This window comes from Bidens hawaiensis, unplaced genomic scaffold (assembly GCF_021521415.1).
Source record: "Bidens hawaiensis isolate Kalapana, Puna unplaced genomic scaffold, B.hawaiensis_p1.1 tig00000296_1, whole genome shotgun sequence".
NCBI classification, from domain to species: Eukaryota; Viridiplantae; Streptophyta; class Magnoliopsida; order Asterales; family Asteraceae; genus Bidens; species Bidens hawaiensis.
Genome location: NW_027491024.1, coordinates 6,811,406 through 6,835,300, shown reverse-complemented (window position 1 = coordinate 6,835,300; position 23,895 = coordinate 6,811,406). Strand labels below are relative to the sequence as shown.

Sequence of the window (23,895 nt, the reverse complement as noted above, 5' to 3'; positions counted from 1 at the left end):
AAATCTATTTGACAGAATTTAACTGAGATTTTTCAGATACTATATGTGCAGATTCAAGTGCTTTATGCTTTTAAGTGCGGACTTATGAATCCAGTTGGGTTTTGGTGAAGATGTTTGTACAAAAATCCACTGTTGCTTCAGTGTTCAGCGGGCCGTGATCAGGCTGCGGAGGTGGAGAATATGGCAAGACTACGGACTACCACCTATCAATGCCTTTATTACCGGAGTGTATTTGATAGCTTTTGTTTTCCTCCATTCAAATCCTTTAGCAAAATAACCGAACTTTTTGTTTTCGCTATAAACCGGCAGGTTTTCAGAACATGCGTATTTAAAATGAACTTATAAATGCGTGTCACTTTTACATATAGTTGTAACTACTTAGATAAGAATCGAATATATGTTGAGGAAAAAATTAATAAATAATATTTCAAGACAAGTGGGCCGGCCATGAACACAAGTTACAACCACGGTCCAAAGATTCTTCATTCCCAATATCCAGTCTGACATACTTGGTTCGGTCCACTGGACTTGCTGTATAATCTGGTAGGCCCATTTCTACAACTTGATATATTATATAACAAACAGCTAGCAATAGAATGCAGCAGATAACTTATAACTATATTATAATATATTCATGACTATATAGTTTTTACCATATGGTAGTGGCCTCAGTGGGCAAAATTGAATTTGGTCTTTTAACTAATTCCCATAATATGGGTAAATGTACATGTTTAAAATTCAATCCGGTCTGGAACATGGGATAATAATAATAATATATAATAAAGTCTAAGCATAAGCAGCCATACCAACGGTTGAACTAGAACGGTTGGTTTTGTGTGCAGGTTGAGTTGTAGCCTTGGTAAAGTACATGTAGTAATAAACATTCAGAACCATGGTTGCAACAACAAACACTGCACCCGCAACAAAAACACCTTTCCTTAATGTGTCACACGAGAAGCTTTCCGTCATACTCTTGTATTTTGTATGGTAAGCATTCTTCTTCGCCCCTGCTATCAGACAAGCTTCAGCAACCACAAAACACATCCTGCATCATGCGAATAAAAAATTAAATAAATGTTTTGACATATAAAGCATGAAAGTTATATTGGTTCAGTAAGTTATAAGTTTTGTGGATAATGCTGACCATGATGATGCAAAATAGATGATTGTCCAAGCTCTGTTCCCACCGGGTGCTAAAGGCCTTCCAAAACACATGCATTTGGTCACACCCATAAGTAATGATTGCCCGGATAGTAGAAACAAAAAGGCCCCAACGCCATAACCAGTTGCTACATCTGAATCGTATACACAATAAGTAGAATTGGTCCTATCATCGGTACGAATGGTTCCCTGTAATCCAAACAAAATTACTAGATGAATAAAAAACTAAAGGTAAATTTCAGTTTGACATTCTAGAACCATATCCATTAGTAATCATATGGCAGACTAACAAGGATATTAGTTAAATCAATTTATCAAGAATTAAAGAGTGTTCATCTGTAAGTATTGGTTTTCTAGATATCTATAATAACTTATCCTGGTCCCCATAACTTGCCAATTGGAGTCATATTTAAACTTCCATATAGGTGTGCAAACAAACCAAACATTCAACGAACTGTTTGTGAACGGTTCGGCGAGAATGTTGGTCATTTAATAAGTGAATGAAAATGAACAAGGAATTTCGTCCTATTAACTAAAGGAATGAACACGGGCACCTGCCATGTTCCTTCAATTGTGTTCGTTGACGTCCGTTTATGCTTGTTTATGTTAGCTCATTAAAGGTTTTTAAAACGACTTTTCTTATCTTACCATATAGATTAAGCAATATTATAAACCATAACAAAATTAAATTAACAGACGAACATGGTTCAATTGGGTGCATTTACAGCCCTACTTCGAATAGATGAATGTCACAGGCAAACATGAAATTCATAAGTGTTATTCAACTAAAGGTAGGTAGTTACAAGTAAGAGGTAGCATTACGACAATAGATGGATGATCTCCTACAAAGGTAGGTACTGATACTGATACTGAAAGTAAGTCAAAATTCGTAGATCTTAAAAATTGAGCAATAGATTCAAGCAGCGGTACAAAATGTGAAGTCAAGTGGAAACTGGAATAAAGGTAAAGGAGCGGTGACGGCTCCTTTTTTCTATTGTTTTAACTTTTAATAATTAATAAACTTCCATACTCTCTCTTCCTTTCCATGTGTTATAATTTTATTATATATATTGTTAGATGATAATAATAAAATTATAATTTAGAAGTGTACATGGGGACTTTGGTTTAGTTTTGGTTTTTTCGGTTTTGCAATTTGAGGAGATATGGTCTCGAAGCCGGGTTAGATCTAGATCCTAATGAAACAACAAATGAAGAACCCTCCAAAAGGGAACACCCTTATCTAGTGGGTACCCCGAAGCGGATACGTCCAAAGCACCGTATGACATAAGGTACAAGTTAAAACTACTATGAATGATAAAGTTGTTCTAGAAAAGGTGCCAATGGGGTGAAGTCACTTGTACAGCTAGTACGTGCGAAATCACCAATGCAAACCCAAAAGGGAGACAGTAGTACTAGAAAGTGGGACCCGCGCAAACGTCCACGATCTCCACTATGACGGTTATATAAGAGACAATCCAATGTACCCCTGACGCATGGTCCAACGGTTGATCTCTATCATCATACACATTAGACTATAAATAGGAGGCCCTATCAAAAGGTAAAACATTTGAACTCCACACAATCTAGCCATATGCTATTTTTGCTAATACACATACACGGAGAGACCTTGATAAAGGCAATGATGACTTTTTCGTGAGCTGTCCCTCAATACCTACTCATTTTTGTTGTTTCTTACGTTTTCAGATCAATGCATCTAGCTAAATTAGATTCAAGACACCTAATGACCAAGCCATGTGGAAATACTCCCTAAAACCCCGTTTGAACACATGTTTCTTCACTATTTAAGTATAAGAATTTTTCGTCAGAAAAAAGAATTATTGGTATAAAGTAACGAGCTTTGGTATAAATCATTTTGTTAGGTAATACCAAATTAAATATTTTATTTTATTAAATTCTTGAAAAAAATTTCAAATAAAAAATGAAAATCTATATATTCGTTTTGTTCGTTTCTTTCATTTTTATTTCATGCAAACCAAAACTATACCCTAAGTTTTTATAAAAAAAATATAAAATCAAATCATCAGTTTTGTTTTTGTTTATTTCATTTTTTATGTTTTTGTTTTATACACACCTTTAAATTATATTATTTTCAAGAATGTAATTTTTCTTTATAAATTCAAATAAAAGTTAAATATAGTGGTTATGGGAGGATATAGAGTGGGAAATTTTCATCATTTAATGAGGGTCGAGTTTTGCTCCACTTGCATAATATATTATTTGTTCGAATGGTTGTAAATCGCATTGTTTAGCTTGCAAATGATGTTTTTATGTTTAATTTGGAATGAAACAATGGATATCAGATGAATCTCACTCTTGGCTAGTTTATAAATGATGTTTACGAGGTTCCTTAACTTATATGTCATACGAAATCTGATGCAAAACTAAATTAAATAATTTATGAAAAGAATTAGAAATTTAACTTGTAACCAATATTACATCATATGATGGTGAATCCTGTGAGGAAGCTGATGCAGCTTACGATGAGAATCCGAAGGCTAATCACGTTGATTCTTGAATACCCGTGAAGATCCTTCCCTAAACCCTAAATTTAACCCAAAAGTCAAGAATTTGAAAAGTCAAAAGTTTTTTATTAATTCTGATCAATGATCAGTCACAATACATTCATAACATACTAATAGAGAATCCAAAATAGGCTTGGGCCGAAACAAATAACCATAGGCCCAACAACAGCCCAAAACAAAACACAAAAGGTAGACGAAAAACACAAAAGTGGCCCAAAAGTGTACCTAGAAGCCTTATTTCGGAAAAATAAACGGGAAAACCCGCCTATGGCTAGTTACAACAACGTGGCCCACGTTCCATCGGTCGTTTCAACTGGTAGCACGCTTGAAACGGAGGCCCGTAGCCTAAGTTAAGCCCATTTCCGTGCAGTCCCTTTTAAAGCGCGATCTTGGGCCTCTAGAAATATCATGGCACGGTCTTCTACCCATGGGCTCACATCATTCCCTCCTGGATAGACAAAATTCGACATCGAATCAGTAGCACCCTCATAATCAGAAGTGTCCCCCATAATAAGGTAGTAAGTGTTTAACATTAAAAACATCAGAGCAACGATTGTGACTTGGCAGCTTTAGCCGATAAGCATTCGAGTTTATCTTCTCCACAATTTCCACGGGCCCAATCTTCTTAGCTGATAGTTTGTTGTATTCCCCAACAGAAAAACGATCTTTTGTCAAAACAGCCCAAACAAAATCACCTTCTTCAAAATCAACATGTCTTCGTTTTTGATCAGCCGCCTGCTTGTACTTTGAATTGGCTCGAACCAGGTTGTCATGCACATCTTTATGAATCTCATGTAGCCCTTCAATAAAATCTTTCACCTTCTTGGGGACAGAACCATGAATGGGAAGTGACATCAAGTCAAGGGGTCTCCGTGGCTAAGCAGAATAAACCACTTGAAATGGACTAAATCCGGTACTTCGATTGACAACATGATTATGAGCAAACTCAACTTGACATAGTTTTTGATACCAGGCCTTCACATGTTCACCAACAAGGTACCGTAGTAAATTTCCAAGTGAACAATTAACCACTTCAGTCTGCCCGTCTGTCTGAGGGTGGTAGGCACTGCTGAAATTGATCTGAGTATTCACCATCTTTCACAGACTACGCCAAAAATGACTTAGAAAATGAGTGTCCCGGTCAGACACAATTGAAGTTGGTAACCCATGCAACTTGTAGATATCTCGAAAGAACAATTGAGCTACATTAACTGCATCTGTCGTCTTCTTACAAGGAACAAAGTGAGCCATTTTGGAAAACCGATAAACAACAACAAATATTGAATCATGACCACGCTGAGTACGTGGTAATCCCAACACGAAATCCATGCTAATATCAACCCAAGGTTGCGAAGGAACGGGTAAAGGCATATATAGTCCAACATTAGTAGCGGTTCCCTTTGACACTTGACAGACCCTATAACGTTTCACAACCCGGTCTACTTCCTTGCGCATAGTAGGCCAAAAGTAGGAAACTTGCACCAACTGTAAAGTACGGTCCCTTCCAACATGCCCTTCACCATGTAACTCTTGAATGATTTGAAGACGAAGACTTGAATCTGGAATACACAATTGATTTCCCTTGAAAAGGAAACCATCATGCACTAGAAAATCTGACCTCTTCCCAGATTGCACATCCTGCAAAACAACAGAAAAATAAGGGTCCACCATTAGCTGCTCCATGAAGGTGTCTACACCCGGCACACCAACCCTCATAAAAACAAGCAAATTACTCCTCCTACTCAAAGCATCTGCCACCCGATTTGAAACCCCAGACTTGTGTTTCACCACAAAAGTAAATTTTTCCAAGAAAGCCATCCACCTTGCGTGCTTATGAGACACATTGTCCTGACTACGAATATGCCTCAAGGAATCATGATCCGTAAAAAGAACAAACTCTTTATGGAACAAGTAGTGACGCCAATGTTTCACAGCCTGGACCACTGCATAAAACTCCATATCATAAGTTCTATAACGAAGCTTAGCACCTGTCAACTTTTCACCGAAATACGCAACGGGCCACCCCCTTGACTTAGAACTGCCCTAATTCCACCCTGCGAGGCATCTGCGTGTAGCTCAAAAGCTTAAGAAAAGTCTGGTAATACTAGAATCGGCGTCGTTGTAAGTTTCTCTTTGATTAACTAAAAAGCTGACTCAACATATTCACTCCACATAAAGGTCTTCCCTTTCATACAGTTTGTCACTGGTGCCATGATGGAACTGAAATTTCGTATGAATCGCCTATAGAATGAAGCAAAACTATGGAAACTTCGTACTTCAATTATTGAGTTTGAGGTTGGCCACCGCTTAATGGCTGCAACTTTAGACTCGTCTACCTGTATTCCTTCCCCAGAAACAACATATCCCAAAAAGAGAACTTCTGGGGACATGAAGACACACTTCTTCTTGGCTGGATACAAACTGTCTTTGCGAAGTAAGGTCAAAACTTGTCGTATATGGCTAACATGTTCACCAATATTAGCACTATAAATGAGAACATCATTAAAACACACCACCACAAATATACCAATAGAGGGCCTAAACAACTAGTTCATGACTCGCATAAAAGTGCCGAGGGCATTAGATAAACCAAAAGGCATCACCAACCACTAATACAACCCTTCACGAGTCTTGAAGGCGGTTTTCCACTCATCACCCAGCCTAAGGCGAATCTGATGGTACCCACTCTTTAAATCCAGTTTTGTGAAAATAGTGGCACCACTTATCTAGTCAAGCAAATCATCAAATTGAGGAATTGGAAATCTATACCTGACAGTAATCTTGTTGATGGCACGACTGTCAACACACATACGCCATGTTCCATCCTTCTTGGGGGTCAACAGGGCAGGGACAGCACAGGGACTCATGCTTTCCCAAACAAACCCCTTTGAAATCAAGTCTTCAACCTGCCTACACAACTCCTCATGCTCATTAGGACTCATTCTGACTTATTAGTTAGTTGGGCACCTGGTTCCAAATCAATGTGGTGTTGGATGTCACGCAACGGGGGCAAACCATCCGGTAATTCATTAGGAAAGACATCAACAAATTCATCAAATAATGGAGCCATAGCTTCAGGGATTTCAGTCTCCTCAGACACTTCCCTCCTTATCAACACAAAAACTGTTTCTGCATCTTTTAACTCCTCTTTAAACTGGCTAATAGTCAAATAATTACCGAAAGGCTTCATGACCAACTCTTTTGGCTTGCTAGGAACAAGAGTTAGCTTCACACCACCAAACATAAAACTGTAAGTATTTGAATGCATGTTACGTTCAACGCTACGATCAAATTCCCAAAGCCTACCCAACAATAAATGACACACATCCATAGAAACCACATCACACCAAATATCATCTTTATATGTTGGACCAACAGAAAAAGAAACAAGAGCTCGCTTGGATACCGTTACCTCGCCTCCCTTCTTAAGCCATTGTAGCTTATACGGTTTGGGATGACCATTGTAGCTTCTTCGAGTTCTTCTTCTTCCCGTCCATCTCCCTCCATGGGTTGTGTGGTTTCATTGTTTATTGGGGGCATCTGGAAAATTTCAGAAGGCATCATTACCCTCATCCTAGGTTTGTGGGACGGTCCTTCACCATTGTTTGGTTGGGAATTAACTTCATTGAAGGTGGAGCTTCCGGTATGCCATTGTTGTTGATCAGAGAGATATTTCATCCACTCGGAGGATGGGTGAGAGTTTGGTAGGTATCCGGTTGGATAGTATTGCGGTATCTCCGAGGGTTGGTAAGTGGGGATCTCTGTTGGATGATATGTTGGTATTTCAGAGGGATTATACATAGGTATTGTTGGTGAATGTAACTTGAGTGTCTTGGTGGCTCAATCCCTTGCTTCGGTGGACTATCGGGAACATAATTGGATATTGTTTACTTCCGGGATAAAATACGGGTTTGGTCAAGTCATGTTCCACATGTTGGTTGAAGTATGGTTCATAATACCCATCACTCATGTTGTCTTCGGGGTAAGGTTCGGCAATTCCAGCCTCTTTTGCTTTGCGCACAAAATCCTCTATATGAGCTTTAAATGACATCTAATAAGGGTAGTTTAGAATGTGGAGAGGGAAAGAAAGGTTACCAGCCTATCTTATCCCTATAACAAATAAACAATTATTTCCTATACTTGGATCGAAGCTTGGGTATTGTTTTATGATACCCAATTCGCTAAGATCGATGGCTCTAATACCAACACTTGTCACACCCCAAAACACGGCCTAGGAGTATGACACATATGTTGGTACCACAATTGTATATAAATCAGAGTTGCGTTAGTTTGCGGAAGACTTATAAAACTTTAAGGATCAAAATGTAACATTTATATATATATATATATATATATATTCAAAAGACGAGATTATAAAATACCCGTTAGAGTTGTTAACAAAACATTACTTGTTTATATTTACAAAGCACCACTTTAAGTTATTACAAAATATATCCGAGCCATCGGATTAAAATGTAGCACTTTGATATTCCAAGCGCTAATCTTGTTCACCTGTAAAATGTAATTAAAATACGTCAGCAACGAATGCTGGTGAACACGCTGATGCAAAATAATTTATTTTACTTTATTACCCCTCGAGACTACGCCTGTCTCGGCCCAACGTGGCTTAGAAATAACAAAGTTAAACAACACAATTATAAATTTGAGTCTCTACTCTAGGTTACCTCAGCAAACACCGCAGCGTTCGACTTAGTTAAGTACCCATAAATATACACGTAAGGTCGTACTCCCTGCAGGAGAGCGTCCTAAGACCAAGGGTGGTGTGATGTGCCCATTCATCGCGTAGTACCACCTATGTAAGGATCCAGACACACGTATACCACAGCCTGAGGGCTAGGTTCATACCCTTATTTATAATGGTTTTAGGAACAGGTAGTTCCTTGTATACAATTTCACATAACATGTTTGACTCGTTTGAAAACAAGTTTATAAAAGTTTGGGGGCGTATTCACCTTGTCTCTTTGGGATCGGCTTCACTCACCGTCCGAGGGTCTTTCCCTTATTTATCTCGCACCTATAGTACGAGTATAAACATTTGTTAGTCGGATACACGATCCGGCTTAAGACCTTTAGTCTTATTTTATATCTCAACCTCGATGAACCTTTAGTTCATTTTCTTTTACTTAAAAACCTTTAGTTTAAAAGTAATTTATAAACCTTTAGTTTATATAAAAACCTGACGTTTCTTCTTCTCTAAGAAACCTATTCTTTTCTTTTATTATTTAAGAATACTCATTATTACTTAAATAATAATTTTCATAACAAAGAATATATAGATATATATTTACACACATATATACGTATTCACAATATTCAATATACATTCTTTCATTCATTTCTTTGTTATGTTTTCTTTTCTTTTCTTTTATCGAGGTATTGAGTATAACCTCGACTTTAAGGCTTAAGCCTTGAATATAATATTATATTATATTGATTTGTCGTTACGCCTAACCTTATTGGCATATTGAAAACCCTAGGAACTCAAGCAGCACTCTGACGCTGCTTCACTTCTCGATCGACTCTTTTCTCGACACGCAAATCAATGAACGCCAATCTTCAACACTCGTTGGCACGTTTCTCGAGACTCATTGCCATAACAATAACGCCTTCTTGGTATGTGGATGGAGGGTGGCACAACTTCAAGGAAACGTTGGTACACAAACGAAGGATCGTGGCATGCTTATCGAGGCGGATCGTTAATATAATTTTCGGGATCTAGAGAGATGTTAGAGAGAGAAAGAGATACTGAATTTAGGTGTGAGAATGGCTGGTCCCAACCTTGCTATTTATACGCAAAATTTGGGGATCCATCACGGTACGCGACGGGCTCCTGTGCACCCGTCGCGTACCGCGACGTAGCCCAGGTAAGTCACATCGTAGATCTGCCACGTGTTGACACGTGGCAGACGGTGTGCCACGTGTTGACACATGGCGGACATCGTGCCACGTGTGGACATGTGGCGTGTCATGCGTCTCGCTGTCAGACACCCCATTGCGGTACGCGATGGGTCTCTCTTCTGATCCACGCGTAGCGCGATAGGTCAGAAAACCAGAATTTTCACATTTAACCCTCGAGTTTTGATTTTGGCAATTTTAGTCCCTATACTTTGGAAAGTTGAGAATTTGAACTCGAAATTTTCACAATGTTACATCCTCCCCACCTTGAAACAAATACCGTCCTTGAGATTGCTTTACAAGAACAAATGGGGATATTTCTTTTTTATTTCCGATTCGAGTTCCCAAGTATATTCGGGCCCTCTACGCGAGTCCCATTTCACTTTCACAATTTTCAACGTTCTTGTTTTTAATTTATTTGTTTTTGAATCTTCTTTTTGAATTGGACGTTCTACAAATTTTAAGTTCTCATTTATTTCAACGTCTTTTAATGGCATAGCCAAAGATTCATCGGTCAAGCATTTTCACAGATTCGAAACATGGAATACATCGTGTATCCCTTGCATTTCCTCGGGCAGTCGCAAGCGATATGCAACAGTGCCGATTCGTTCGATTACCTCGAAGGGTCCAACAAATCGAGGACTCAATTTTCCTTTCTTACCGAAGTGAACAACGCCTTTCCAAGGCGAGACTTTTAATAAAACTTTATCACCAACATTAAACTCTAACGGCTTACGATGGATATCGGCATAACTCTTTTGGCGATCTCGTGCCGTCTTAAGTCGTTCTCGAATTTGGAGAATCTTATCGGTGGTTTCTTGGACTATCTCGGGTCCAGATAATTGATTGTCTCTGGTTTCAGACCAACACACGGGCGTTCTGCACTTTCGACCATATAATGCCTCAAATGGTGCGAATTGAATACTTGTGTGAAAACTATTATTGTACGAAAATTCCATTAGGGGTAAGTGGTCATCCCAACTTCTACCTAAATCAATCACATAAGCCCGAAGCATATCTTTCAACGTTTGAATAGTCCTTTCACTCTGCCCATCAGTTTACGGATGATAGGCAGTGCTAAGGTTATGTTTCGTACCAAGAGCTTGTTGGAAGCTTTTCCAAAAGTGAGACGTAAAACGACTGTCTCGATTAGAGATTATAGACAACGGTACTCCATGAAAAGCAACGATGTTGTTTACATAAATACGCGCTAGTCTATCCATTGAGTACGACTCACTGATGGGTATGAAGTGTGCGGATTTTGTCAATCGATCCACAATTACCCAGATGGCATTGTGTTGTCGAGTCTTTTTCGGGAGTTTAGTAATGAAATCCATAGTGATTAACTCTCATTTCCATACGGGAAGTTCGGGTTGCTGAAGCAGTCCCGAAGGCTTTTGATGTTCTGCCTTGACTTGTAAACAAGTTAAACATTTCGCCACTTGTAAAGCGACATCCCTTTTCATTCCATTCCACCAATAGTTTTCTTTGAGATTATGGTACATTTTGTCACTTCCGGGATGCATCATATACTTAGATTTGTGAGCTTCGTTCAAAATTTTCTCACGCAAGTCTCCAACGATTGGTACCCAAGTCCTATTACCGAGTCCAAGGATACCATCGTCACCTTTGACTAACGAGTCAATGGTGCCATTGCGTTTTTCATCGGCGATTTGGTTTTCATTGATTGCTTGAGTTTGAGCAGATTTTATTTGTTCGAAAAGATCAACTTGAAGTTCTAGACGTAATGCTCGAACTCTTTTGGGTTTCTCATGTTCTTTGCGACTTAAGGCATCGGCCACGACGTTGGCTTTGCCTTCATGGTAAACAATCTCACAATCATAGTCATTGAGTGTTTCCATCCATCGCCGTTGGCGCATGTTAAGATCTTTTTGATCAAAGATGTGTTTCAAGCTCTTATGATCAGTGTACACGGTAAATCTTACTCCATAGAGATAGTGCCTCCATATCTTAAGTGCAGAGATTATGACGCCTAACTCTAGATCATGAGTCGTATAATTCTTTTCGTGTACTTTGAGTTGATGAGAGGCGTAGGCGATTACTTTCTTGCGTTGCATTAGTACGCATCCCAAACCGGAATGAGACGCGTCACTAAATACTACAAAATCCTCAGTACCTTATGGCAAAGCCAGTATAGGTGCTTGGGTGAGTTTTTGTTTGAGTATATCGAACGCCTCTTGTTGCTTTGCTCCCCATTCATACTTGATGTTCTTACGAGTTAATGAAGTTAGGGGAACAACAATTCGAGAAAAGTTCTCGATAAACCTACGGTAATAGCCGGCCAAACCTAAGAAACTTCGGATCTCGGTTGGCGACTTTGGAACCTCCCACTTAGAGATAGCTTCAATCTTAGTGGGGTCCACTTAAATACCGTTCACGTTGATGATGTGACCAAGAAATTGTACCTCGGGTAACCAGAACTCGCATTTCAAGAACTTGGCGTATAACTTCTCGGTTCTAAGAATTTCAAGCAACGTTTGAAGATGGATTTCATGATCAGCCTTCGATATAGAGTAAATGAGTATGTCGTTGATGTTGGTGCATGATGTCAGTAGTTCAGTGTCTCGTGTTTATTTGTGTCTGTAATCATTTAGATTGGTTATTTTGTGTTGAACTTGTTTTATATGTTCGCCTTTGTTTTTAGCGAACTTGAAGTTAGCGAAGTTAAGACAACTTCGCCTAGTATGTTAGGAGAAGTTGTCGAGTTATATAAACTCTTAACTTCGGCTTTTTAGATAGACTTTTTTGGACGATTGGTTTTTGTGATTCTCTGAATCACGTGTTTGTTTGTTTGGTTTTTACACCTTGCAATATAACAAGCATTATCATATATCCTAGTGTGTTTATATAGATTCAACGTGTTAATCGTCTCGACACTCGTATCGTATACGTGGGGATTCCGCACCCTCGTGTTACGAGATACTCCTTTGTAGATCCGGCTGGGAACCTACAATTGGTATCAGAGCATTTTGCTCGTGATTGTGTGGTTCGGGATTATCACACGAGTGTTAAGATTGTTTCGTTAGATAATTCGCGGAACTGTTTCACGGTGAAAAACCTCTCTTTTGTCAATTTCCCCTCAATACTTATCAATTACATCTTCCAAACAACCTCACAACCCTCGAAATCTACTGTGTTTAAACTGCAAACCTCGTTCGTTCTTCCGGCGAAGTTGCCGTCACCCAAACTAGGGTTTTTAGCGAAGATATAGGATACAACGAAGTTGTGGGATTAGCGAAGTTGTGTGGTCAGCGAAATTGTGTGGTCTACGAAGTTGATTAGTTAACGAAGTTGAGTAGTCAGCGAAGTAGAGTAGTCAACGAAGTTGAGAAGTCAGCGAAGTTGTGTATTCAGCGAAGTTGTGTAAGCGAAGTTGTATTAACTTCGCTGCTTACTGCACACAGAATCTTGTTTTTAAGTTCTAAGTCTCGTTTCGTTCAAGTATGACTTCGATAAACATCACTGAACTGGTAAAGATGGAGGTTGAAGCTGGTTCAGCAACTAAAGCTCCAAAACTGCTTAAAGTTACTGATTTCGTTGCATGGAAAGATAGATTTGAACAGTATGTGAAGTATCAAGACGCAAAGATGTGGGTTTGCATTCTTGATGGGTATATTCCACTAACATCCATGTTTGAAGGTCGTGAACAGATTAAGAAGTACAGTAAGATGGAAGATGATGAAAAGAAAATGTATGAGGCAGAAAGTAAAGCGCATGCAGCTATAACAATGGCACTTCCACAAGAGATTCTTCATACTTTCAAAAAATACAAAACTGCTAGAGAGCTATGGGGATCACTAGAGAATATATATGAAGGAAATGTTGGGATACGTACCTCCAAGACAAAGCTGCTGAAAACTCAATTCTCCGTATTCAAGTATCTGAAAAACGAATCACTTGATGACATTATCACAAGATATTATCATCTGATGACCGAGCTAAATAACTACACCATTGAATACAAGGAAGAAGAGATAGTGGAAAAGCTTCTTGATGCTCTCCCACCAAAATGGGAGATGTACACAGTTTTGAAGAGAGAAGATAAGGACTTTGAGAAGATTGATTTGGAGATGGTGGTAAATAAGTTATGGAATTTTGAACTTAACATGGCTCAAATGGAGACACCTACTGATCAGGTTCAGGATCCGGGAATGTATGGTGCTAAAGTCACTCCAAACTCAAGTTCAAAAACAGAATCCACTGCCTACTACTCAAACGGGGAACCAAATCCACTCCAGATGTTCATGTGATTCTCAGTATGGATGGTGACGTATGTTTTGTAGCATGAGGTAGTAGTTCCTCAAAACCTCAAACCATAGCTGGTAATTTCTCAACCAATGCTTCTAGCAAGAACTACTCACAGATGCCTATGAGTGTGAAATCAGCTGAACAACAGTTTGCTCTTTATGCTTCCTTCATTGCATCTTATGAGAATTACATCAAAGGAAAAATAGTCGACCCTGCAACTTTGGATGAAGACTATGATCAGATCGACGCTGATGATCTGGAAGAAATGGATCTACAGTGGCAGATGGCTATGATAGTAAGAAGGGTAAAGAGATTTATGAAGAAAACTGGTAGAAAGTTCGTTAGAGAAAGACCGGGGTTTGATAAATCAAAAGTTCGTTGTTATAACTATCAACAAAATGGTCACTTTGCTAAAGAGTGTACAAATGAGAGAGTCGAACGAAGCCAAAACAGGCCTACTCAACAGAATGGGAGTGGAAGTGAAAACAAGGCTATGGTATCTCAACAAAACGGTGGATACAACTGGAATATACAAGTTGAGGAGGTGTTCGAACAGGCAAATCTGGTAAATATCAAAACCGGAGGAAGTGACAAAGAGACGGGGGAAGATCAAGCATACATGGCAGAAGTGAACGATCAACTCTCAGAGGTATGTTCTGAATCTCACTGTGAATAATGTGAAAAACTGTCTGATCAATTGAAAACATTAACTGATTAGTTTGTTAGTTTGGACACTCAATTTAAAAATTTAAAAGAAGAACATCACTATTCTAAAACTAAAGAAAACAGTTACTCGGTAAAAATAAAAGCTAGTGAAAAGGATATCAGAAGTCTTAAAGCCACCCTAGCTGAAAAAATACAAGTGATTGATCTTAGTTATGAAGTGTTAGAAGAAAACACCAAACTAATTGCTGAAAAAGATAAACAGATAGCTGATTACCAGGTAAAAGTGGTGGAACTTAACAGAAAAATTGAATAATTTAGAAATTCTTCTGCGATGTAAGATCACATCATAAGTGTTCAACGTTCCCCGGTTAACAAAGGGGAAATTGGATTCTCAGAAGTCCCACCACCATACAATAATAACTATACTTATAATCCTAGTAATCAGCAATCTGCGAATGTTGAAATTAGTCAGACAGTTCCAATAAAAGTCTATGCTAAAGAAACTGAGGTTAATGAGTGTGAAACGAGTAAGGCAAGTTCTGTCTCAAGTTCTGTATCGTCTAATTCGGACAAGTCGTCCGAATCGGGTGAGATAAAAGACAAGGTTGTGTTACTAAAACGAGGGGAGGACTATAAGTTTGATGAAAATAAATCTTCCCTAAATCCGTTTGTCCCACCATATGTGAGACAAACTGATAGTAATGCAACCTCGACATCTGCAACAACTTTTGAGACGAAAGTTCAAAACAACCAGAATAGTTTGAACAGAAGTTGTTTTAGATGCAACAGGATAGGACACCTTGTCACTGACTGTCCTCTGAAACAGAGAAAATCTAGAAATATGAGGCCTACTAAAACTGAGAATAAAACGAACACTAAATATTATGCTGGTAAGAATGCTAACACATCAAATTACAATCGTTGGACTAATCCAAGATTTCAGAGAAACCAGTCTCGCTTTTTCCCAGTGAATAACCAAACCAACAATTATAATTACATTAATGCTAGAAATTCACGAAGGTTTGGATGGCCTCATAGCCAGTCATCTAGAAATTTTCCTTTCATAAATTATAGAGACTCTCCTCAAACTAACTTTGGGCAACCAAGGTACCGGATGCCGGATAACAGGTTTAATCAACCCAAGACCAGAAGGTCTTGGGTCCCCAGATTTTAATCTATTTCTTTTATTGTGCAGGAACAGTCGAACAGGGCTGTAAACAATATGTGGGTTGTTGACAGTGGCTGTTCCCGGCACATGACTGGTAACAAGAAATTGTTACGTGATTGGAAGTCTGTTCAAGGTGGAAGGGTTAGTTTCGCAGGAGAAAGTGGAGGAAGAATTATTGGTATTGGGACTGTGACGAATGGAAGAATAAAGTTGGAACAAGTGAATTTTGAGGAAGAGTTGAAACACAACCTGTTGAGTGTCTCTCAGATTTGTGACAAAGAATACACCGTTCATTTCACTAAAGATGAGGCACTCGTACTTTATCCTGGTTTCAAGATACCAGAGACCTGGGTCATGATGAAGGCTCCAAGAGAGAAAACACGTACGTAATGGATATGAGATCAACCGAGATGGCAACAGAAGAGTCATGTCTTCTGTCAAAAGCAACATAATCTGAGTCAGAATTGTGGCACCGAAGAATGGGCCATATTCATCTTCTCAAGATGAATTACATTGTCAATAACGGGCTGGTACTTGGGGTCCCCTTGAAGAATTTCAATTTTGAAGACCAATGTGTGTCATGCAAGAAAGGAAAACAACATAAAAAGCCTCATCACTCCAAGAAGGTTAACTCAATCGTCAGCACCTTGGACTTACTTCACATTGATCTCTTGGTCCTGTGAATGTAAAAAGTCTAGGAGGAACTTCATATTGTTTGGTGGTAACCGATGATTACTCACGATACTCTTGGGTCTATTTTCTGAAGGCAAAAGATGAGACAGTTCAGTTGGTAATTATCACACCCTCAAAATCCACTAACGGAGTTTTACCGTCAGAGGGTGTGAACTAATAGGATCGGATTCATTAGTTATAATCAAACCATAAAACAAAGTTTTCAAACCACAAAACGTTTACGAGTAATTAATGCGGAAGCGTAAAAACCATAAAACAAATGTTGCGTCACGCAGGACGACTTAAAACCCAATGATAACAGTTTAAAATAGTTTGCATAAACAAAAGCGTTTTCAAGCAATGCATGATCCTATACCGCTCGCCCGCCTCGGCTACCTGAGAATAACATACTAAAAGTGTCAACACGAGGTTGGTGAGTTCACAAGTTTATATAAAATAAAGCGTTTAGCGTTTTGCGTTCAGCGTTCTGCGTTCAGCGTTTTGCGTTTAGCGTTTAGCGTTTACCAGATAGTGTTAATTCAATTATATATCTATAGGTAGCTAGCCTATAAAACAAGTATTACTAAGTGTTCGACACCGAAGCTGACTGTTTATCAAGTGCCTTGTCACCAGGTCATCCAGACCATGGTACGTGTTAGCCAAAATTACACCCGCTCGACCTCCAGTCGAGTTTAGCGTTGGGTGGGGTTTGTCAAACCCAGTAGTACTACTCAACAGTGACTCGCTATTCCAAATATTAACCGGTTCGATGTGTAGGACTTCAAATGTTTCGTTTGCCACTTAGCCTTTACAAGTGATATATAATTTACTAACAAAATCTTAAATGCGTTTATCGGAGTATGTTATCTCCCCCAAGTGAAAAGCGTTTAAAACAGTTTAAAGGGGTAAGTGAAACTCACTGTTTGTGAAGTATTTCCCAAAATAATTCATCAAAGGATGCGTGTCACAGAAAAACTCTCTCTAGCGTTCTAAAACAACAAAGAGATTTTTCTAAGTGTCGGAAATATTATCGAGTCTCTAGACTCGGCACATAATACCTATGCACACAATATATTTCGTGTTTCGTTTGTGAATCGTGTGTGACTTTAACAAGTACATCTGTGATACGTTGCATGTGTGAGCAATTATTTACGTGTCATGTATTAATAATGTACATCACTAGCAATTACTCCCCGTAAGGGCAACTTGGTCACACATAACAATTAACTAGCAATTATTCCCCGCAAGGGCAATTTGGTCAAAACATGACAACTATTTAACAAGTATTCCCCACAGGGGCAATTTGGTCAAAACATAACAATTATATAGCAGGTATCATGTTTCATGCATTTTCATAAAATTCAGCAGCTAGTTTCACCGAGACAGAAATTCTACTTGAAAGACTGTACTATTCCACCGATCATAGCATCTCAATTAATTTACCAAAAATCATAACAAAAGCATATATGTGTTAGGTTTCTAGATCATGTTTTATTTTATTTTTATTCCACATAGATTTCTCATAATGATCAAAACATTACAGTAAGCTCATAACAGTCAAATTCATGCGCAACAGAATGTTATTTGAAATTCCCGTTAAATGAAAAATCCAACAAACGCAAGACCACTTGGGTTAGGTTCCTAACTCAACAAGTCAACTTCCAGAAGTGGAACCAACCCAATTGGTCTCGTGGTTCATGAGATATAACCTTTACAAAACAACCTAACAGCAGGTCTAACAACTCATCTTTGCACCACGTTTTTGTAAAATCATAAAGGTTAACTTTTACACGTCCAAAAATTGCAAATTTACATTCTTTAGAAACTAGACTCAACCTAGTTTACTGTAGTATCAATTATCTCAACCAATTTTCACATTTACACCCCGTTACAGTCAATTGAACATCAACAATACAATCTGTCCAGAAACTGTTTGCATCCAAACTCAACATATTAACTATCTATGGACCACAAATCATTCATATAACATTCTAGACACTATAAACACTATCCATGCATATCAATTACACCATACACACATGGTTAGGGTTTTATTTGATCTCAAACTCAAAGACACAACAATTAACATGTCATAGCACCAATACTAGCTATCAATTCGACAATCAATACATCTTTCAATCAAAACAAGACACATGAACACCATCACATATAAAAATCAGACCTAGGGTTTATAATTAACCCATTAAAATCGAAATTAAGCATAGAGGATGCATAGGATAGTTGTTTATACCTTCCTAACACCTTAATCTTCAATCAAACTTGAACAATCTTGATTGTATGTGTGTATATGAGGCCGATCGCAAGGGGGGGGGGCTTAGAGCTGCCGTCGGGTTTGGGAGGGAGAGAAAGAGTGTTAGGGTTTTAGTTTATGTTATTATTTATAATAACATGTTACACTTTAGTCCCTCAACTTCCAAATGTTACTTTTCTAGCTTAACTAACTAGTTCTAGCACATTGAGTTAACGTTTATACCATGTTATCACATAACACATAAGTCTAACACATAATTATCACAAAATTATTGTTTTGACGTTTTTCGTTTGTTCACCAATTGTTTGCGTCAACTCGTTTGCGTTTCGGTGCAATTCCCGAAAGACTACACATGTAGTAGATGTCAAGCGTCATTTAAACCCTAGTTTAAATGTAATGAGGTGTGCGTTATAGATTCAATGATCTTTAAGTTTTAATTGACGGAGTTGAGTTAACGGGGTTAACCTGAAATTGACGAATGTCACAGTAATTAACTTGATTACCAAGGTGGAAAATATTGTTGGGAGGAAGGTTAAGTACATCAGGAGTGATAATGGTACAGAGTTCAAGAACTATCAGATGGAGATGTTTTGTTTACAGAAAGGGATAGAACATCAGTACAATGCCCCATATACTCCGCAACAAAATGGAGTAGCTGAAAGGAAGAATAGAACTCTAATCGAAGGCACCAGGACCATGCTGGCAGATGCTAAACTTCCCGTGGTGTTCTGGGCTGAGGTTGTTGCTACAGCCTGTTATATCCTTAATCATGTTTTAACTGTTAAAAGATTAAATAAAACCTGTTATGAACTTATTCATGGTAGAAAGCCAAATTTGAAGGGTCTTGAACCTTTCAGGTCCCCATGTTCGATATTAAAGACTAACTGAAAATTTGGTGAGAAAGCTGACGAATGTATCTTAGTTGGCTATGTTGTTGGGACACCCAACAGAAGAGTCTTTAATCTATCAAACAGCAAGGTTGAGGTGGTCTGTAACACTGACATTACTAGTTACAAATCACCAAGACCTAGCATGGGACCGGCAGAGGCTTTCGACTATGATAAGCTATTCAAATCTTTTATTGTGCCTTACTTGGATTTTGCATACATTGATGAGAAAATGGCATCACAGATACTGTATGATGAAGAGGAGGACATTATACAACGTCTGCAATATAATGAAAATCAACCGACCTCTTCAAGTGCGGTTGAAACTCCAGCTGTCTGGAATGAAGATGAATTCTACAATCCATTTCACACTCAACCTCAGCCTCACTCTGATGAACTCTCTTCAAATCTTGAGAATGATCTGGAAGTCGGTCCGGTACAGACCACCAAAATTCACAAGAATCATCCTTTGGAGAATGTGATCGGTAATCCTTCTGATGGTGTACGAACTAGAAGAAGTTTAGATGAACACACATGTGTGTATGCAAGAATTAAAGACACGGGTATTATAAATGAATGCTTGTACACCTGCTTCATCAGTCAGATTGAACCAAAGAATTATCAAATGGCACTGAAGGATAGCTCGTGGGTTGAAACCATGTAGGAAGAACTGGCACAGTTTGAAAAGATGGAAGTATGACAATTAGTTGAAAAACCATAAGAAGTGAACGTTATCGGTACAAAATGGGTATTTAAGTGTAAGAGAGATGAGAAGGGAGTAATCATTCTCAACAAGGCAAGATTGGTAGTTAAAGGGTTTAATCAACAGGAAGGAATCGATTACAACGAAGTGTTTGCTCTTGTGGCCAGACTGGAGGCAATTTGACTGTTTCTGGCATTTGCTGCACACAAAGAGATGAAAGTGTTACAGTTGGATGTGAAGAGTGCGTTTCTTAACGGAAAAGTTGACGAAGTGGTATATGTAGAACAACCTCCGGGTTTTCCTGACCCAGATTTTCCTGATCATGTGTACAAACTGAGCAAAGCATTATATGGGCTACATCAGGCACCTCGTGCCTGGTATGCCACTTTGTCAGATTACTTGCTAGAGAGTGGGTTTGAGAGAGGGAAGATCGACAGTACCTTGTTTGTCAAACGGAAAGGGGGTGATTTACTCGTTCAGGTTTTTGTGGACGATATCATCTTTGCTGCCTCAAGAGTTACTATGTGTCAGGAGTTTGAAGCAGTCATGAAGAAAAGGTTTGAGATGAGCGCCATGGGCGAATTAACTTTCTTTTTGGGATTGCAGGTAGATCAGAAGAAAGATGGCATGTTTATTCATCAAACGAAGTATGTCCATGATGTGCTTAAACGCTTCAAGATGGATGATAGTACCCCATTTGACACTCCAATCTGCTTCAACCACAAACTGGGTGCTGATTCGACAGTGACGAAGATGTGGATCCCACTCAATATCGGGCAATCATAGGTTCTTTAATGTATCTAACTGCATCTAGACCTGACATTATGTTTGCAGTTTGTCTTTGTGCTCGTTTTCAGGCAAAACTGAAGGAATCACACATGAAGGGAGTGAAAAGAATCTTGCGGTATCTTAAATGAAAGCTTAAGTTGGGACTATGGTACTCGAAAGGGGGAGAACTGGATTTGGTAGCATACACCGATTATGACTATGGAGGCTGCAATCAAAACAGGAAGTCAACAACCGGTGGATGTCAATTTCTCGGAGGAAGATTGGTGTCGTGGCAGTGCAAGAAGCAGATCTCTGTAGCCATTTCCACCTGCGAAGCAGAATACATGGCAGCATCGAACTGCTGCTCCCAGGTTTTATGGATACAACAACAAATGCGCGATTATGGTCTGAATTTCACTCAAACTCCTATTTGCATTGATAACACTGCTGCTATCTCAGTAACTAACAATCCCGTTAAACATAGTAAAACTAAACATATTGACATTCGTCATCATTTTATACGGGATTGTGCTGAGAAGAAATTAATTATGCTTGAAAAGGTTGATACACTGGATAATATTGCCGATCTTTTTACTAAAGCGTTTGACCGATCCCGTTTTCAAAAACTTGTTGAGCTTAATGGGATGATCAATCCCGAGTAACCGTGTTTTCTCTTTTACTTTAAAAAAAAACAAACATTACTATCTCTTAAAATTATGTCGGTTGCTTAAGTTTGAAGGACATATCCCAAGGATATGTTTGGTTTTTACATCTACGTGTAGATTATAAGGATAGCCATTTACCAGATGACTAAAAGCGACTGTGGCGGTTTATGATGGGTTTTTATTCTTTCGCTTAAAATTAGTCGTTCATACTTAGTCAGAGGGACACATACTCGTATGTGGTCGGTCAGGCTGATCCACTGGATCTTCAGGATAGCCGTTTACCTAAAGACTTTGACTTGATCGGGGCGTTTGAATTTAAATTTTTTTTTGGGAAATGATATAATTTTTCTAGTCTATAACTTCGCAAGAAGTTTCAATATGGTGTTAAAATGAAAATTGATCCAACCTTGGAAAGTGATAGATAATCTAATTTTGTGTGCTTAACCGGTGAAGTTATTAGGCCTAAAAGACTCTAGAACAGTCATTGTATGGTATGGTAGCTTTCTATGGTGCGTAAAAGTAGAAGTGATACAAACTAAATCTTCTCGATTTACTGTGGAGAGTCATTCTGAGTTGTGCATGTCTCCACATACATCTTTCCGAATGATAGGCAGAAAAGTGATTACCCAGTCATACACGAGCCCGTGAGTGTTCTGATTCCCGCGAAGATAATGTTATGTATCTGCAGTGATCCAGATTTGGGACTTGCAGTTGTCTTAGACTTGCAGTTGTATTATGGTCTTTTATCACAAAAAAAAAGAAAGAAACTTCAGTTATAGCATTAAGCCTTATGAAGCTAATCTTGTTACAAAAATCAAGAAAGAGGAAAGAAAGAATATTTCAAAGTATAAGAAAGATCGGGAAGACGAATCGGAAGGTTAACATGTGAACATTGATTATTCAGACACTACGGGTCGAAGTCAACTCGGGGTGACTTGGGGAAAGCCAAATACGCCTTGAGAATATATAGGAGGCATCACAATCTCTCATCTGATGTCCATCTAAATTTTGAGCTTAATTGAACCTAATCCGTCTCACAGAAGCGATGAAAACCATACTAAGTTTTATACCTGCCTACAACCTGTTTCTCTATTTTATAATACCGCTGAACATGGATCTATGTGACAACCTCTTAATTAGTGTGATTCCTGTTCGGATCTTTCCTAAAACATGCAGGGTTTCTTCATATACTGAAATTTGATCCCGTTTATTTAAGAAATCTAGATTTTCCTATTATGTATGTTGTTTTATGGCTTACCTGTTTAAAATTCTTCGTTACCGTGTTTTGATCGGTTTTTCTTACCTTTATTTGATTTGAAAATCAGTGAAGTTGACTTTCGTTTGACTTTGGGCGAAGTTAACTTAAGGCGAAGCTGGGCAAATGGGCGAAGTTAGATTAACTTCGCTACTGGGTTTTTACAAAATTATATAAAGGGTTTCGGTGGTCAAACTTTGTCAAACTTTACACTCGTAAACCCTCGGCGAACTTACCAAACGAATCAATCCTATTTTTATCAGTTTTTAAACCGTAATCAAGGTTCATCTGTTCATTGTGATTCATAATTCAACTAATTTGTTTGTTAATCTGACCCACAACTTCCAGATTTGAACCTATTTTATTACCAAAGCCATTAGTTTCTTGTTAGGTCTGTTTTGGGTAGTTTGGATTCTGAAACGTTGGTAATAACCTCAATCGCGGTTCACGCTGCACATGATAACTCTTTGATTATCTTTTGTCTCAAAAATCTTGTGTTTTTGTTGATTCGCTTTTGTGACAAAGTTAGGGTTTCAGGCGAAGTTGACATAACTTCGCCAGTCATTTAACATCGCTGAAGCTATAACTTCGCCTGTACCATGCAGGGCGAAGCTGTAGCCTGTTGATGCACAGATCTGACTTGGCTTGTTTGTTGTGCAGATATGGCTGCTGTGGCAGGTGCTGGTGGAACTGGTGGTGACAAAGGAGGAGGTGATAGGAGACAGTTTTTTCTGGGTAACAACATGTACATCACCTTGGATCCGGATGGTCGTGGAACTAATGACTTTCGTGAGATCATTACGTTTCTTATTCGCTCACGTATTTTCCATGCCATCACTACTACTCTTCCAATCTCCCTACCGAACATTGAAGATTTATGGAACACGGTTGAGTATGACTGTCGCGTTGACCCACCTGTGATGCGTGCTACTGTTAATAATAAAGTGGTA

The 23,895-nt window shown here is 38.7% G+C and overlaps 1 protein-coding gene across 1 annotated transcript; it reads right to left on the bottom strand.

The window, feature by feature from the left end:
- Nucleotides 1-674: 674 nt before the first annotated feature.
- Nucleotides 675-4,559, bottom strand: LOC143619420 (uncharacterized). The gene is made up of 3 exons (XM_077091360.1): nt 4,265-4,559; nt 1,145-1,370; nt 675-1,045 (listed from the first exon to the last, which is right to left on the bottom strand). Exons 1-3 carry the CDS (start codon nt 4,557-4,559, stop codon nt 787-789), a joined length of 780 nt encoding a protein of 259 aa, XP_076947475.1. The 3' UTR covers nt 675-786.
- Nucleotides 4,560-23,895: the final 19,336 nt, after the last annotated feature.

Bases quoted from the DNA above. Each gene is read 5' to 3' on its own strand.
- LOC143619420 (XM_077091360.1), bottom strand. From the start codon at position 4,559: ATGTCACTTCCCATTCATGGTTCTGTCCCCAAGAAGGTGAAAGATTTT. The intron at 1,371-4,264 runs GTCACAATCGTT...TTATTCATCTAG, and splicing joins TTATCGGCTAAAGCTGCCAA to TAATTTTGTTTGGATTACAG. The intron at 1,046-1,144 runs GTCAGCATTATC...CGCATGATGCAG, and splicing joins ATCTATTTTGCATCATCATG to GATGTGTTTTGTGGTTGCTG.